This window comes from Coregonus clupeaformis, chromosome 16, assembly GCF_020615455.1.
Source record: "Coregonus clupeaformis isolate EN_2021a chromosome 16, ASM2061545v1, whole genome shotgun sequence".
NCBI lineage: Eukaryota > Metazoa > Chordata > Actinopteri > Salmoniformes > Salmonidae > Coregonus > Coregonus clupeaformis.
The window spans coordinates 16,629,543-16,646,379 of NC_059207.1; the positions used below are offsets into that span (position 1 = coordinate 16,629,543).

Consider the following 16,837-nt stretch of genomic DNA (forward strand, 5'->3'; position numbering starts at 1 on the left):
TGGAAAGGCCCCAGAGTTGACAGTGCATGTCAGAGCCAAAATCAACAGAGAGATCCTTGATGAAAACCTGCTCCAGAGCGCTCAGGACCTCAGACTGGGGCGAAGGTTCACCTTCCAACAGGACAATGACCTTAAGCACACAACAGGAGTGGCTTCAGGACAAGTCTCTGAATGTCCTTGAGTGGCCCAGCCAGAGCCCGGACTTGAACCTGATTGAACATCTCTGGAGAGACCTGAAAATAGCTGTGCAGCAACGCTCCCCATCCAACCTGACAGAGCTTGAGAGGATCTGCAGAGAAAAATGAGAGAAGCTCCCCAAATACAGGTGTGCCAAGCTTGTAGCATCATACCTAAGAAGACTTGAGGCTGTAATCGCTGCCAAAGGTGCTTCAACAAAGTACTGAGTAAAGGGTCAGAATACTTATATAAATGTGATATTTCCGTTTCCGTTTTTCAAAAAATTCTAAAAACCTGTTTTTGCTTTGTCATTATGGGTATTGTGTGTAGATAGATGAGGGGAAAAAACTATTTAATCAATTTTAGAATAAGGCTGTAACGTAACAAAATGTGGAAAAAGTAAAGGGGTCTGAATACTTTCTGAATGCACTGTATATAATGTTTTTGCTCAGAAAACTTGGGGGGCCAAATAAACATAGAATACTTTTAAGCCAGTTGGGGAACCCTGCAGTATGTAATGTTACTATGCAGGAGAATCAACATTCAACCTTGATCCGTTTTTTTTATTTTTATGTACCATTTATTAAATTATAAAATGAACATATGAGAGAATGTGTAGATGAAAAGGGTACTTATAAACCATGCTAACTGAAATCAGGCTAACTGAAATCAGGCTAACTGAAATCAGGCTAACTGAACAAGGATGAGGGGGAGGTTACTTCATGCTAGCGCAATATCAGCATTCTCAAGCCTGGCCCAGACATACACATTCAGGTGGTCATCGTATAATGTTCAGTATTCTTCTCGCAGCACATTCAAACGTGATCCATTTAGAGAGCAGATCCAAGGTAACCCAGCATAGATAAAATGGGACATTTGGGACAAGGTTGAGGAAATGTAATGTAAGGTCCACAGTAACTTATAAGGCAGTGGCAGCTGGTAGAGGGAACCCATCCTCCACATTTCTCCTTTTACCAGCCTCCACTGGTCTAATGGAATGACTAATGAGGGAGGGAGCAGACACGGAGGGCTACGGTAGAGAGAGCAGGTCAACAGCCTGGTCCTAGATGTCAGAGCCCATCTCGGCAGACTGCTTGTCTGATATGTGTGAGACCAGGGACTCGATGATGTCCAGCAGCAGCAGCTGGCTGAGGGACCTCAGGTTGGGGAGAATGGACACCTTCAGGAGGGAGGGAGGGGAATGGGAGGAAGGAAAGAAGCAACAAATAAAAAACTGTGATGATCAAACAAAGACTGTAACAGGGGAATAGAAACGTAGTCGAGAAAGCCAAAAGGGGAGAGGAAACAATTGCGGATCCAAAACTGAAAACCCTGACGCGTAAGACATTACTAAGACAACTGAAGGCCGCATCTGGCCCGAAGGCAGACAGTTTGAGACCCCTGGCATAAACAAAAAGGACCGTAGAATTTTCCTTGTCTTGTTAAGACAAAAGATAATCCCACATGGCACTGTAAGGAGGGCGGACAACAGTGAAGGATAAGTTGCTTGTACTGCTAAATGGCATATATTACTGCATGCTTGCCTGTAAACTGTCTCTTCTCTAACCACTGTGTAGAGCAGTGGTTCCCAACCTTTTTCGGTTACTGTACCACCAACTACATTTTGTTCTGCCTGGAGTACCCCCTAATGTGCATTTTACCAGTAAGCCTATGGTCTCATGAGTCTTCTCAAATACCCCCTGTGGATAGGCCAAGTACCCCCAGGGGTCCTAGTACCCTGGTTGGGAACCACTGGTGTAGAGGCTTCCCCACAGAGTTTGTCCTCAGGGGTTTAGCTTAGCTGTGGAGTGGGGGGCAAAACCTCCCCATGGCTCCAGACACCAGTAGCCCACCCACCTTGATAAACTGGTGGACGATGATGTGCAGGCAGTGCTTCTTCATGTCCCAGGCCTGAGTCTTGTCTACTGCCTCCAGGATCTGAAAGGATGGACCAAATGAGGGACATGGAATTGAAGGAAGACGAGTGATGCACACATGTTCAACGACACACTAACAGGATATTAATGGTGGGTGCAGAACACCTGGAGGACGTTCTCCACAGTCACTTTCATCTCCAGGTTCTGCTTGCAATAGGCCTGTAGCCTGTTGTTGGAGAAACCGTAGTAATATGGTGCTGCGACAGGTATCTGTTATCAAGAGTCAAGTCATTCTTTCATTCATTGCATACAAATATCAGTATTGCCAAGTGATAGGAATTCATATTTCTCACAAAATGTTGTATGTTAAAAACAGTGTCCCGTTTTATTGGACATGACTACAAATGGGTGATGTGGAAGATGCTAGCCACGTATTGGCTGAGTGGGGAGGATACAGAGAGTCTTCTGGAGGCATGTTAACATCCCTGTAGTACATGTAGCGGAGCATGGACTCAAAGGCATGCTCGCTGGGCACCATCTCACCGATGGAGATGTTCACCTGCCCGTCCTCAGGCATAAAGAAATGGAACATCGCCACAAAGTAGCTGTCCATAGAAAAGAGTCATCAATCCAGGCCAAAGTGAACAGGGGTGCAAGTCTGCACACTAACCCTAACCCTGTATACAAGTCTGCACACTAACCCTAACCCTGTATACAAGTCTGCACACTAACACTTACCCCTGTATACAAGTCTGCACACTAACCCTAACCCCATATACAAGTCTGCACACTAACCGTTACACCTGTATACAAGTCTGCACACTAACTGTTACCCCTGTAAACAAGTCGGCACACTAACCCTAACGCTGTATACAAGTCTGCACACTAATCGTTACCCCGTAACAAGTCTGCACACTAACCCAACCCTGTATACAAGTCTGCACACTAACCGTTACCCCTGTATACAAGTCTGCACACTAATCCTAACCTTGTATACAAGTCTGCACACATCCAAACGGACGCACGCACACACCAGTGTTTATTGTTTATTGTGAATGGCAGATCTGCAGCGTAGTCACTAGCTGGCACACCCACAAAGTCATCAAATCTGATTTGAAATCCAACCCTAACCTTAACCACACTGCTAAACTTATGCCTAACCCTTACCTTAAATGAAGTCCAAAAAGCGAATGTATGTTTTCATGAATGTTTTCGATGTATAGCCAATTTTGACTTTGTAGCTGGCCCGTCTAGTGGAAATCGCTCAGTTCTACCTCTAGGACAAGATTCATCCCAATAAACATCAACCTGCCACACAGTCAGGGAAATTCACTCAACATGCGTCATCAACCACACTTCCAAGTGGTTGTGGGAGTCCACATGTGACTCAAATGGACCTGGGTCATGTTCAGTAGGGCACACGCCGACACCATAACAAGAGCGTTTCTCAACGGGGAATGAAACCTGTGTTCTCGTTGGACAAGTTCAGGTAGCACATCCCCCTTTTCAAAACGTTTCTCCCTACTGAACACAGCCCTATACAGTAACAGTGCTTTGAGCATGAGGCCAGTATAGCTTTATGGGCGGGCCGAGGGTGTCCGTCCAACAGCAGGACGATGTCACAAAAGTCCAGGCCGCCTCCTTCCAAGTAGGCCTTCTTGTCCTGCACCAGGGAGGTGCCGATGTCCACGGGCTGGCCTGAGTACACCCTGGGGGGAGGCTGCTGCTTCCGACGGACTATCTTCACGATCAGCGGGGTGGACAGGTGCTCAAACTCCTTGGTCATGATCACCTGGTTACAGTGCATCTCCTTCACCACAAAGTTAAGGCATTGCTCCTACAGTGGAACAGGTCGTGTGAGCGGTAGATTAATGACAGAATAATGTTTTGCTTATGCTTTATTTTACAACCTGGTATTAGCAAAACCCTCTTCTGGATTCCTGCCTGGCCCCTTACCTTGAGCTGGTCCAGCTGCAGCTTGTTGGCTTGTTTGCACATGCTCAGAACATTCTGCAGGCCCACGGATGCCTCGATGTACTGCACGCGCAGCTGCTCCGGAGCCAGCTTGTAGAAGTCCATGGTCAGAAGAACATCCTGGACGTGACCTGAGGAGAGTCCAGGTAAACATTTTGACATTTTAGTCATTTGCAGATGCTCTTATCCGAGAGACTTTGAAATCAAATCAAATTGTATTGGCCACATGCGCCGAATACAACAGGTGCAGACATTACAGTGAAATGCTTACTTACAGCCCTTAACCAACAGTGCATTTATTTTTTATAAAAAAGTAAAATAAAACAACAACAAAAAAGTGTAACAGTAGGGAGGCTATACAGTGAGGGAAAAAAGTATTTGATCCCCTGCTGATTTTGTACGTTTGCCCAATGACAAAGACATGATCAGTCTATAATTTTAATGGTAGCTTTATTTGAGCAGTGAGAGACAGAATAACAACAAAAAAATCCAATGTTATAAATTGACTTTCATTTTAATGAGGGAAATACGTTTTTGACCCCTCTGCAAAACATTACTTAGTACTTGGTGGCAAAACCCTTGTTGGCAATCACAGAGGTCAGACATTTCTTGTAGTTGGCCACCAGGTTTGCACACATCTTAGGAGGGATTTTGTCCCAATCCTCTTTGCAGATCTTCTCCAAGTCATTAAGGTTTCGAGGCTGACGTTTGGCAACTCTTCAGCTCCCTCCACAGATTTTCTATGGGATTAAGGTCTGGAGACTGGCTAGGCCACTCCAGGACCTTAATGTGCTTCTTCTTGAGCCACTCCTTTGTTTCCTTGGCCGTGTATTTTGGGTCTTTGTCATGCTGGAATACCCATCCGCGACCCATTTTCAATGCCCAGGCTTAGGGAAGGAGGTTCTCACCCAAGATTTGACGGTACCTGGCCCCGTCCATCGTCCCTTTGATGCGGTGAAGTTGTCCTGTCCCCTTAGCAGAAAATCACCCCCAAAGCATAATGTTTCCACCTCCATGTTTGACGGTGGGGATGGTGTTCTTGGGGGTCATAGGCAGCATTCCTCCTCCTCCAAACACGGCGAGTTGAGTTGATGCCAAAGAGCTACATTTTGGTCTCATCTGACCACAACAATTGCACCCAGTTCTCCTCTGAATCATTCAGATGTTCATTGGCAAACTTCAGAGGGGCCTGTATATGTGCTTTCTTGAGCAGGGGGACCTTGCGGACGCTGCAGGATTTCAGTCCTTCACGGCATAGTGTGTTGCCAATTGTTTTCTTGGTGACTATGGTCCCAGCTGCCTTGAGATCATTGACAAGATTCTCCCGTGTAGTTCTGGGCTGATTCCTCACCATTCTCATGATCATTGCAACTCCACGAGGTGAGATCTTGCATGGAGCCCCAGGCCGAGGGAGATTGACAGTTATTTTGTGTTTCTTCCATTTGCAAATAATCCCACCAACTGTTGTCACCTTCTCATGAAGCTGCTTGGCGATGGTCTTGTAGCCCATTCCAGCCTTGTGTAGGTCTACAATCTTGTCCCTGACATCCTTGGAGAGCTCTTTGGTCTTGGCCATGGTGGAGAGTTTGGAATCTGATTAATTGATTGCTTCTGTGGGCAGGTGTCTTTTATACAGGTAACAAACTGAGATTAGGAGCACTCCCTTTAAGAGTGTGCTCCAAATCTCAGCTCGTTACCTGTATAAAAGACACCTGGGAGCCAGAAATCTTTCTGATTGAGAGGGGGTCAAATACTTATTTCCCTCAGAAAATGCAAATCAATTTATAACATTTTTGACATGCGTTTTTCTGGATTTTGTTGTTGTTATTCTGTCTCTCACTGTTCAAATAAACCTACCATTAAAATTATAGACTGATCATTTCTTTGTCAGTGGGCAAACGTACAAAATCAACAGGGGATCAAATACTTATTTCCCTCACTGTATATACAGGGGGGGTACCGGTGCAGAGTCAATGTACGTGGGCACCGGCTAGTTGAGGTAGATGAAGTAATATGTACATGTGGGTAGAGTTAAAGTGACTATGCATAAATAATTAACAGAGTAGCAGCAGCGTATAAAGATGGGGTGGGGGGTGGGGGTGGGGGGTCAGTGCAAATAGTCCGGGTAGCCATGATTAGCTGTTCAGGAGTCTTATGGCTTGGGGGTAGAAGCTGTTGAGAAGTCTTTTGGACCTAGACTTGGCACTCCGGTACCGCTTGCCGTGCAGTAGCAGAGAGAACAGTCTATGACTAGGGTGGCTGGAGTCTTTGACAATTTTGAGGGCCTTCCTCTGACACCGCCTGGTATAGAGGTCCTGGATGGCAGGAAGCTTGGCCCCAGTGATGTACTGGGCCGTACGCACTACCCTCTGTAGTGCCTTGAGGTCGGAGGCCAAGCAGTTGCCATACCAGGCGGTGATGCAACCAGTCAGGATGCTCTCGATGGTGCAGCTGTAGAATTCTTTGAGGATCTGAGGACCCATGCCAAATCTTTTCAGTCTCCTGAGGGGGAATAGGCTTTGTCGTGCCCTCTTCACGACTGTCTTGGTGTGTTTGGACCATGATAGTTCATTGGTGATGTGAACACCAAGGAACTTGAAGCTCTCAACCTGTTCCACTACAGCCCCATCTATGAGAATGGGGGCGTGCTCAGTCCTCTTTTTTTTCCTGTAGTCCACAATCATCTCCTTTGTCTTGGTCATGTTGAGGGAGAGGTTATTATCCTGGCACCACACGGCCAGGTCTCTGACCTCCTCCCTATTGGCTGTCTCATCGTTGTCGGTGATCAGGCCTACCACTGTTGTGTCATCGGCAAACTTAATGATGGTGTTGGAGTCGTGCCTGGCCATGCAGTCATGGGTGAACAGGGAGTACAGGAGGGGACTGAGCACGCACCCCTGAGGGGCCCCCGTGTTGAGGATCAGTGTGGCAGATGTGTTGTTACCTACCCTTACCACCTGGGGGCAGCCCGTAGGAAGTCCAGGATTCAGTTGCAGAGGGAGGTGTTTAGTCCCAGGATCTTTAGCTTAGTGATGAGCTTTGAGGGCACTATGGTGTTGAATGCTGAGCTGTAGTCAATGAATAGCATTCTCACGTAGGTGTTCCTCTTGTCGAGGTGGGAAAGGGCAGTGTGGAGTGCAATAGAGATTGAATCATCTGTGGATCTGTTGGAGCGGTATGCAAATTGGAGTGGGTCTAGGGTTTCTGGGATAATGGTGTTGATGTGAGCCAAGACCAGCCTTTCAAAGCACTTCATGGCTACAGACGTCAGTGCATTCGACTAAGTTAGATAAAACAACCACATCACAATCATTGCAAATAAAACCTTATTCAAACTAGTCACTATCAGCAAATTCAGTGCTAGAAAGAAAAGACAAGTGCAAGAAAGACAGGAACAATGTCGGGCTCTTTTGAAGAGAGTTCATATGCAGTATGTGTCTAATCCCTAATCGACCCCACACCCTCTAGCCCCCTAGGCACTCCTGTAGATCTGAGACAAGTGGATGGGTTCAAGCAACATGGTAATTTCTCCACCTTGCCTTCTGATAGGCAGTGCAGAGTTTCCGGCATATTTCTTACACCTATCCAATCCTCTCGGATGTACAGGGGTGCAGGGTACTAGGGTGTTAGCGGTCGACTTGGAACTCAGTTATGAATAGGTATGAGGAGGCGGTGGGTGAACTCTGACCTCTGCGCGGGTACTGGATCTTGTCTGTGTAGAGGAACATCAGCACCTCGAAGGGTTGAGCCTCGGCCTCCCTGATGTGCACCTCCAGCATGGGCTGGTTCCCCGATGCCCTGGTGCCCGCTGGGATATCTCTGGGACCTCAGGGCCCTGCCCCCTACTCAAGCCCCTCTGGTTGTTTACTCCTCTGCACACAGAGACAGGACGTTTACTACCAGACAGGGGAGTCACTTTATGGGCAAGTTTCCCAGACACAGATTGAACCTAGTCCTGGACTAAAAAACATGCTTCATGGAGAACCTCCTTTGAAAGGGCTTTTCAGTCCAGAGCTAGGCTCAATCTGTGTCCAGGAAATCGTCACATTCAAATCATTAGGAATTGTTCCATTGGCTCAGTGGGTGGGGCATGTTGCTGGCAACCAGCATTGAGGGTTCGATTCCTGCACGGTAACATAATAGTGAATTGAGGGCAACCCTCAAACCAAACCCAAATTGAGCCGACCCAGATGACCAAGATCCACCATCACCATATCCTCACATATGTTTGCTTATAATCATAACATGATTAGCCAGGTCAATAGTTTACACGTTAGTTAAAACAGTTTGAAGTATGAAAATGTTTTCCATAAGCCTGTGACCCAAATCACACAGGACACAGGATTCTCAGAGGCCTCAACTTGAGACAATCCGAACTCCACTCTCTATACCCAAAGCAGCAAATGTTTTTACTTTTCAACTGAAATAAGTATCAGTTTCATATCAACCAACATCTGTACTGATGCATGTATAAGTAATTCAGAATGACTATATATAATTACTTTTAGCCACTTTGCCCGTTGTTGGCCACTAGGACTGTTATACCATCCTTTCTAGCCACTGGTGGATTTGCCTTTGCATTCTCATTACTACCTGTACCCTTGAAAAACTCTATATTAAGCCTTTTACTTCGACCGGCTCCTGGAACTCAACGCTCTTCTTTTTCCTATCCAACATTTACATTTACATTTTAGTCATTTAGCAGACGCTCTTATCCAGAGCGACTTACAGTTAGTACATATTTTTTTTATACTGGCCCCCCGTGGGAATCGAACCCACAACCCTGGCGTTGCAAACGCCATGCTCTATCAACTGAGCTACATCCCGGCCGGCCATTCCCTCCCCTACCCTGGACGACGCTGGGCCAATTGTGCGCCGCCCATGAGTCTCCCGGTCGCGGCCGGCTGCGACAGAGCCTGGATTCGAACCAGGATCTCTAGTGACACAGTTAGCACTGCGATGCAGTGCCTTAGACCACTGCGCCACTCAGGAGTACCAAGTCCAAGTCAACTTGCCAGGTCTACAGCATATGTGTCAATGTTGACAGTTCTGTACGTGATATTGGATAAAAGTGTCTGCTTGACTAGGTCTGTGGCGGTCATGAAATTTTGCCAACCGGTTATTGTCATGCAAAAGCCTGCCGGTCTCATGGTTATTGACTGTTAATGAACATAAACACGTTTAGCATCTCCAGGCCACATACAAGCCAGTGATGCGCACCTTTGGAACATTAAAAAAAGTATAATAAATCAATTGAATATACACCATCACATTAAATCCATTATTCATTTTAGGCAGGTCTAAAGAACCATTATGATATGGAGAAAACATATTTCAGAAGAACAGAATATGAGTTGGCCTACTGTATGTTATCTGGCTATTCTCCATGCCATAGGCTGTAGGCTTGTTCATTTAGCAGACAAGATATGCTTAGAAGTCCTGTGCCATTATTTTATATTATATGATTTTATAGTAAGAAGAATATAATTTAACTTAGCTGAATAAAACATAAAGGTTATTTTTCCCATTTCGGAGAGAGTGCACATAGAAAGTGGCTATGTTGAGCATAAAAGTGATTATTGAAACAGGTCCTATATGATTATAGGCTAAAGTCACAAAAAAAGCTTGATCTCTGTTCCTTGACTCAGGCTGCACACGCTGTTCTCTCATCAAGTGATCATATTTCCACCCATCAGATTATTCTCAATTTAATCTTGTCTTTACTAATATGTAAAATTAGTTTTGATTTAGAATGGGCCATTGTCAAATGGGCAGGAACAGGGGAAAAAATACATGTTATCTGTATGCACTCGAATAGCGAATGGCCACTTTCCCACTGGTTCATTGTTCACTCATGCTGGGTAGGCTACTCCGGTTATTTCACTCCACACATCAACCACTGTTTGAGGAGCATGCACTCGCTGCGCGACAGGTGATATTCCGCCCAAACTCTGTATGCCATGGGCTCTCCAACCCTGTTCCTGCAGCTACCCAGTGCTTAATTTGGGAAACCAAGTGAAATCTGTTTGGGAATATCGATAGTAACATGTTTTCACAACGAAACATATTTCATTAAACTGTTGACAGCCCCTCTTTCTGCGCGCTCGAGAAAGGAATAAAGGAGCGAGGGGAGGAGATGGAAATTTACGGTGGTGAGATATTCTGTAGCTAAAGGTAATGTGTCAGCATATTAATTATGAAAATATAAAAAATGCCCTATTACTATAGGCTATTCAAAATCAAATAGAAATTCACTATAATTGTTGGCTAACTCTGAATTTGTTTAACTTTGGAGTATAGGCTAGACCAATTATGTACCAAAGACATCTTAAATACATATTTGTTCATGTTTTTCTGGCTCATATATAGGCTCATATATAGGCCTATGCGTTTTGTGTTTTGAATTAATCGTCACCTGTCCATTTCATCACCTGTCCATTTCGTTCTGTTAGGCTTTGAAACAACATCCACAACAACTATGTTTTCCACTCAGTTTCAACCTGTTTTTGAACTTCTTTCTTCAAATTGATCAATCACAGTGAGGTAAGTTTTAAAAGCACATACTGTTTTGATTAAAAGTGTTTGATGTGATTTTTGATTGCATTTGCATTGATGTCAGAATGGTTAGAGGGACACCTCTCCATTAGCGACCTGACGATCGTTAGCGAGTTGGGTACTACCAACGCATGTCCAGCGCGGAGATTACTAAGAGGAGATTACTGTGACTCAACGGTCACGTGGAATTTTACTGTGGTCAGTATGACTGCCGGTGTGGCGGTAATACGGTCACCGCAACAGCCCTGTGATTGAACATATTGTTGTTACTATACATGGGTGCCTGAGGACTAGAGAATAATGAAGACCTCTCTCCACTGACCTGTCTCTGTCTATCCAGAGCCTGCAGGATCTTCTTTCTCAGCCACTGGCATCTTGCAGTAACAATGGCAATGTGACCCAGGCCTCTCTCCTCCCTCTGCACTCAGAGAAAAAGAGAGTGATATAGAAAAAAGAGAAAAAAGAGAGAAAGAGAGCGAGGGAACCAGGGAGTGAGATGTTCACTTAAAAGTCATCCGATCCTTCCTTTGTCCTCTACGTGACAGGGTCATGTTCATTAGGGTATGCAACAGGAAACTTTTAAAAATGTTTTGCAAAGGAAGACAAAAAAATTGTGTTTCTTATTGGACAAGTTCCTGTTCCAGTCCGGTTTCTTCCATTTTGTGCCTAATGAACACAGCCCAGCTCAGTCTCCCAGCAGCACATGATGACAGAACCCACCTCTCCAAGGATGTACTCCAAATCGCAGTAGTCCACGTGGACCATGCACTTTGGGTAGCAAGAAAACTGCCGGATAAGAAAAACTAAAGTTTATAAGGGTTAATAGGGGTAGTGAGTGACTAAACAGTCCCACCTCAGCCCATTTCATTTACTTCAGTCAATACTTGGATTGTAAACGTTATGCTGAACAACACAGAGACACAATTGTGTGTTTTGACCTTAAATGCATTTCAACATATGGCAACAGCACCACCATCGATTGCATGGCGCTACAGAGGGTAGCACAGACAGCCCAGTACATCACTGGTGCCGAGCTCCCTGCCATCCAGGACCTCTATATCAGGCGGTGTGAAAGGAAGGCCCGGAAAAACGTTAAAGACTCCAGCCATCCAAGTTCTATCCCAAGCCATAAGACTGCTAAATAGCCAACAAAATTGCTACACGGACTATCTGAGTCGACCTTTTTGCACTGTCTCTATGCACACTCACAGGACTCTACACAGTCACACATACTGACACTCCAACACACACATAACATGCACACACATTTATACTGACTCTACACACACACACACACACACACACACACTCATATACAATCTTCATTTACGCTGCTGCTACTCTGTATATCATATACAGTGCATTCGGAAAGTATTCAGACCCTTTCACTTTTTCCACATTTTGTTACGTTACAGCCTTAATCTTAAATTGATTAAATAAAAATGTTTCCTCATCAATCTACATTTGCAAAAATGTCTAAAAACCTGTTTTCGCTTTGTCATTATGGGGTATTGTGTATAGATTGATGAGGATTTTTTTTTTTTTATCCATTTTAGATTAAGGCTGTAACGTAACAAAAATGTGGAAAAAGTGAAGGGGTCTGAATACTTTCCGAATGCACTGTATATGATATACAGAGTAGCAGCAGCGTAAATGAAGATTGTATATGAGTGTGTGTGTGTGTGTGTGTGTGTGTGTAGAGTCAGTATAAATGTGTGTGCATGTTATGTGTGTGTTGGAGTGTCAGTATGTGTGACTGTGTAGAGTCCTGTGAGTGTGCATAGAGACAGTGCAAAAAGGTCGACTCAGATAGTCCGTGTAGCAATTTTGTTGGCTATTTAGCAGTCTTATGGCTTGGGATAGAACTTGGGTGGCTGGAGTCTTTAACGATTAATGACAATACCCCATAATGACAAAGCGAAAACAGGTTTTTAGACATTTTTGCAAATGTAGATTGATGAGGAAACATTTTTTTAAAATCAATTTAAGAATAAGGCTGTAACGTAACAAAATGTGGAAAAAGTCAAGGGGTCTGAATACTTTCCGAATGCACTGTACTTACTTATTTTAATATGTGATTTTATTGTTTTCTATCCTGCTGATTTTCTTGTGTATGTATAGTGACTTTGGGTGTCGTGAAAAGCTCTTAAAATAAAATGTATTATTATTATTATTTATTTATTTATTTATTATTATTATTATTTTAGGCAAGGGAAGATCCAAAGGAGACAATCCATCACTCTATGGGGTCTTTGGATGTGCTTGGTTATTTAAGATACAATTGAGTTTTGCTCCCTAACCACGCACATACTCAACCTTTGGCTTGTTGCGCTATTAGAAGCTGACTATATAGACATTGACGTTCTTAAAGCTGCACTCTGTGGCTTCAGTAGCTTATTTCCCATTTCCTCTGTGGCTTGTTTGTTTCTGTTGTTGAGGACTGAGAAGGGAGGGTTTAGGCATGTGCAAAATCGAAGAAGAAGAAGAATAAGAAGATAAAGAAGAGTAAACAGAACCCTGATTGGCTTAAACCAAACAGCTGTTGTTTATTTTGTTTTTGTTTTGTTTGAGTTGTAACTGTGAATGTAGAAAAAGAAAGACGAGAGAGCAAAGGCATTTCACAAGAGACATTTTCTATTTGATTCAACATCTTTTACCAGGACTGACCCTTGAGATGAGGTCATCTCGTTTCCAAGGGGATCCTGGAAAAGGTAGAGAGCATTGGTACTTAAAAATGTCAAACAATGGCACAAATGCCATGCTTCCTATGCAAGTCAGAAAAGATTACAAATACGCACATCCAATATCTTAAGGTGCTAGACAAAAAAAGAACAGAACCTGAAGTATCTGAAGTTATGTCCACAACTCTGATACGCTCGCAGTGATTTATTGAGACAAAGTTTTATGTAATGTACGAGTCTCAATGAATCACTGTGGGAGCATTTCAAAGTTACCTTAGTCTTTTTTCACACTTGCTATGCAACTCAGGTATTGGTAGCCTGGTCAATACAGACGCATGGGTACCTCTTTGACATCAGATTAGGGCTACACCCACAAATATGACAATGCAACAGACAATGCAAACATGCCACATTTCCACAACTGCTCTTGGGGTACAGAGAATACATTTCAACCCCTAAGCCCTTCTACCCTATGCACTTCTGGAGATCTGAGAGGATTTGATAGATTTAAGCAATATGGTGAAAGCAGGTGTTCGGTCAGGATGCGTATCCACCTGGGTGGAACGGGAGGTTTAACAAGACAGGATCTCGGTAATCTGACCCTCAGACATCATCAGCACAAGCACTTCTTTCATAGCATCATTAAATACCTCTCTTTTGTGTCTACTCATTTAAAATGCCTATATAAAACGTCAGCCTTCTTAAAGCTATATATAACTTCAGTCTTCTTAAGGCTATATAAACCTTCAGTCTTAAGGCTTTATAAACCTTCAGTCTTAAGGCTATATAAACCTTCAGTCTTCTTATAGCTAAATAAACCTTCAGTCTTCTTAAAGCTAAATAAACCTTCAGTCTTCTTAAAGCGTACGGCCCAGTACATCACTGGGGCCAAGCTTCCTGCCATCCAGGACCTCCATAGCAGGCGGTGTCAGAGGAAGGCCCTAAAAATTGTCAAAGACTCCAGCCACACTAGTAATAGACTGTTCTCTCTGCTACCGCACGGCAAGCAGTACCGGAGCGCCAAGTCTAGGTCCAAAAGGCTTCTTAACAGCTTCTACCCCCAAGCCATGGCTACCCGGACTATTTGCATTGCCGCACACTGACTCTGTACCGGTACCCCCTGTATATAGCCTCCCTACTGTTATTTTATTTTACTGCTGCTCTTTAATTATTTGCTATTTTTATTTTTTACTTATCTATTTTTTACTTAACACTTTTTTGATTTGATTTGATTTGATATTAACCTTCAGTCTTCTTAAAGCTATATAAACCTTCAGTCTTCTTAAAGCTATATAAACCTTCAGTCTTCTTTAAGCTATATAAACTTTCAGTCTTCTCTGGCTTACTTGGTATGCTCTGACTTACATGTGGCCCTTGAACTTAAACTGGAAGAGGTGATCTTGGCTCCACTCTGGCCGGAGAACACAAACATCTTTCCCCTGCACACCTCAACAACAGAAATGGCATCAGCATTTGCTTTCCTATGCATTTGTAGCTATTTTCCCATGTACGTACAGTACTTGCTCATTAAGGGCTGGTTTCCTGGACACAGATTAAGCCTCTAAAATTGCCAGTGTACAAGTACCCTACAATAACCCATGTGTAGCCTACAATATGTATGCAATTTTATTCACACTTAGACAATCAACAAATATTAATTTGTTTGGTGGCAACAATATTACAGACAATACTAAATGTAGGCTATAACATGGGACACAACATTACAGTAACATCTAGGTAAATACATTAGCTATATTGTCGCAAGTAGAATATTTCGTTTATTTATGTTAAAAATATGGATCACATGTAGGCCTATTTAATTTGATTGTAATGATGTAAGGATAAATATGTATTTAAGCTCTAAATAGTCATCCACCCAAAACAGTAAACATGCATTGATAAAACCAATGATAGGTGGCGACAACGTTCCCTCTAATTTATTTTTGGCATTTACATTTACATTTAAGTCATTTAGCAGACGCTCTTATCCAGAGCGACTTACAAATTGGTGCATTCAACTTAGGATAGCCAGTGGGACAACCACATATTGATCACAGTAAGTACACTTCTTCAAACAAGCAGCTGTGAGCAAAGTCAGTGCAATCAGGGACAACTACATCTCGATCACAATAAGTACATTTCTTTAAACAAGTCAGTGCTAGCAGGTGAAATAAGTCAGGTGTTAGTTTAGACAAAAGACAGTGGTAGTAAAGGGGGGTAGAAGGATTACTATTATACTATTCCAGGTATTCCTTAAAGAGGTAGGGTTTCAAGTGTCTCCGGAAGGTGGTCAGTGACTCCGCTGTCCTGGCGTCGTGGGGGAGCTTGTTCCACCATTGGGGTGCCAGAGCAGCGAATAGCTTTGACTGGGCTGAGCGGGAACTGTGCTTCCGTAGAGGTAGGGGGGCTAGCAGGCCAGAGGTGGATGAACGTAGTGCCCTCGTTTGGGTGTAGGGTCTGATCAGAGCCTGAAGGTAAGGAGGTGCCGTTCCCCTCACAGCTCCATAGGCAAGCACCATGGTTTTGTAGTAGATGCGAGCTTCAACTGGAAGCCAGTGGAGTGTGCGGAGGAGTGGGGTGACGTGAGATAACTTGGGAAGGTTGAACACCAGACGGACTGCAGTGTTCTGGATAAGTTGCAGGGGTTTAATGGCACAGGCAGGGAGCCCAGCCAACAGCGAGTTGCAGTAATCCAGACGGGAGATGACAAGTGCCTGGATTAGGACCTGTGCCGCTTTCTGTGTAAGGTAGGGTCATACTCTGCGAATGTTATAGAGCATGAACCTGCAGGATCGAGTCACCGCTTTGATGTTAGCAGAGAACGACAGGGTATTGTCCAGGGTCACGCCAAGGTTCTTTGCACTCTGGGAGGAGGACACAATGGAGTTGTCAACCGTGATGGCGAGATCATGGAACGGGCAGTCCTTCCCCGGGAGGAAGAGCAGCTCCGTCTTGTCGAGGTTCAGCTTGAGGTGGTGATCCGACATCCACACTGATATGTCTGCCAGACATGCTAGAATCCTGACTAGAACCAAGAAATTTGATCATATTACTCCAGTGCTAGCTTCCCTACACTGGCTTCCTGTTAAGGCAAGGGCTGATTTCAAGGTTTTACTGTTAACCTATAAAGCGTTACATGGGCTTGCTCCTACCTATCTTTCCGAGTTGGTCCTGCCGTACATACCAATACGTACGCTACGGTCACAAGACGCAGGCCTCCTAATTGTCCCTAGAATTTCTAAGCAAACAGCGGGAGGCAGGGCTTTCTCCTATAGATCTCCATTTTTATGGAACAGTCTGCCTACCCATGTGAGAGACGCAGACTCGGTCTCAACCTTTAAGTCTTTACTGAAGACTTATCTCTTCAGTAGGTCATATGATTGAGTGTAGTCTGGCCCAGGAGTGTGAAGGTGAACGGAAAGGCTGGAGCAACGAACAGCCCTTGCTGTCTCTGCCGGGCCGGTTCCCCTCTCCACTGGGGTTCTCTGCCTCTAACCCTGTTGCAGGGGCTGAGTCACTGGCTTGCTGGTGCTCTTTCATGCCGTCCCTGGGAGGGGTGCGTCACTTGAGTGG

General features: G+C 44.3%; 1 protein-coding gene across 1 annotated transcript; it reads right to left on the bottom strand.

Annotated features, from left to right (window-relative positions):
- Positions 1-1,240: 1,240 nt before the first annotated feature.
- Positions 1,241-11,348, bottom strand: LOC121584287 (leucine-zipper-like transcriptional regulator 1). Its single transcript, XM_041900111.1, is given in 9 exon segments — positions 1,241-1,357; positions 2,035-2,115; positions 2,220-2,317; positions 2,502-2,659; positions 3,608-3,891; positions 4,011-4,159; positions 7,717-7,882; positions 10,906-11,001; positions 11,304-11,348. Coding segments are annotated over 9 exon segments (1,194 nt in total).
- Positions 11,349-16,837: the final 5,489 nt, after the last annotated feature.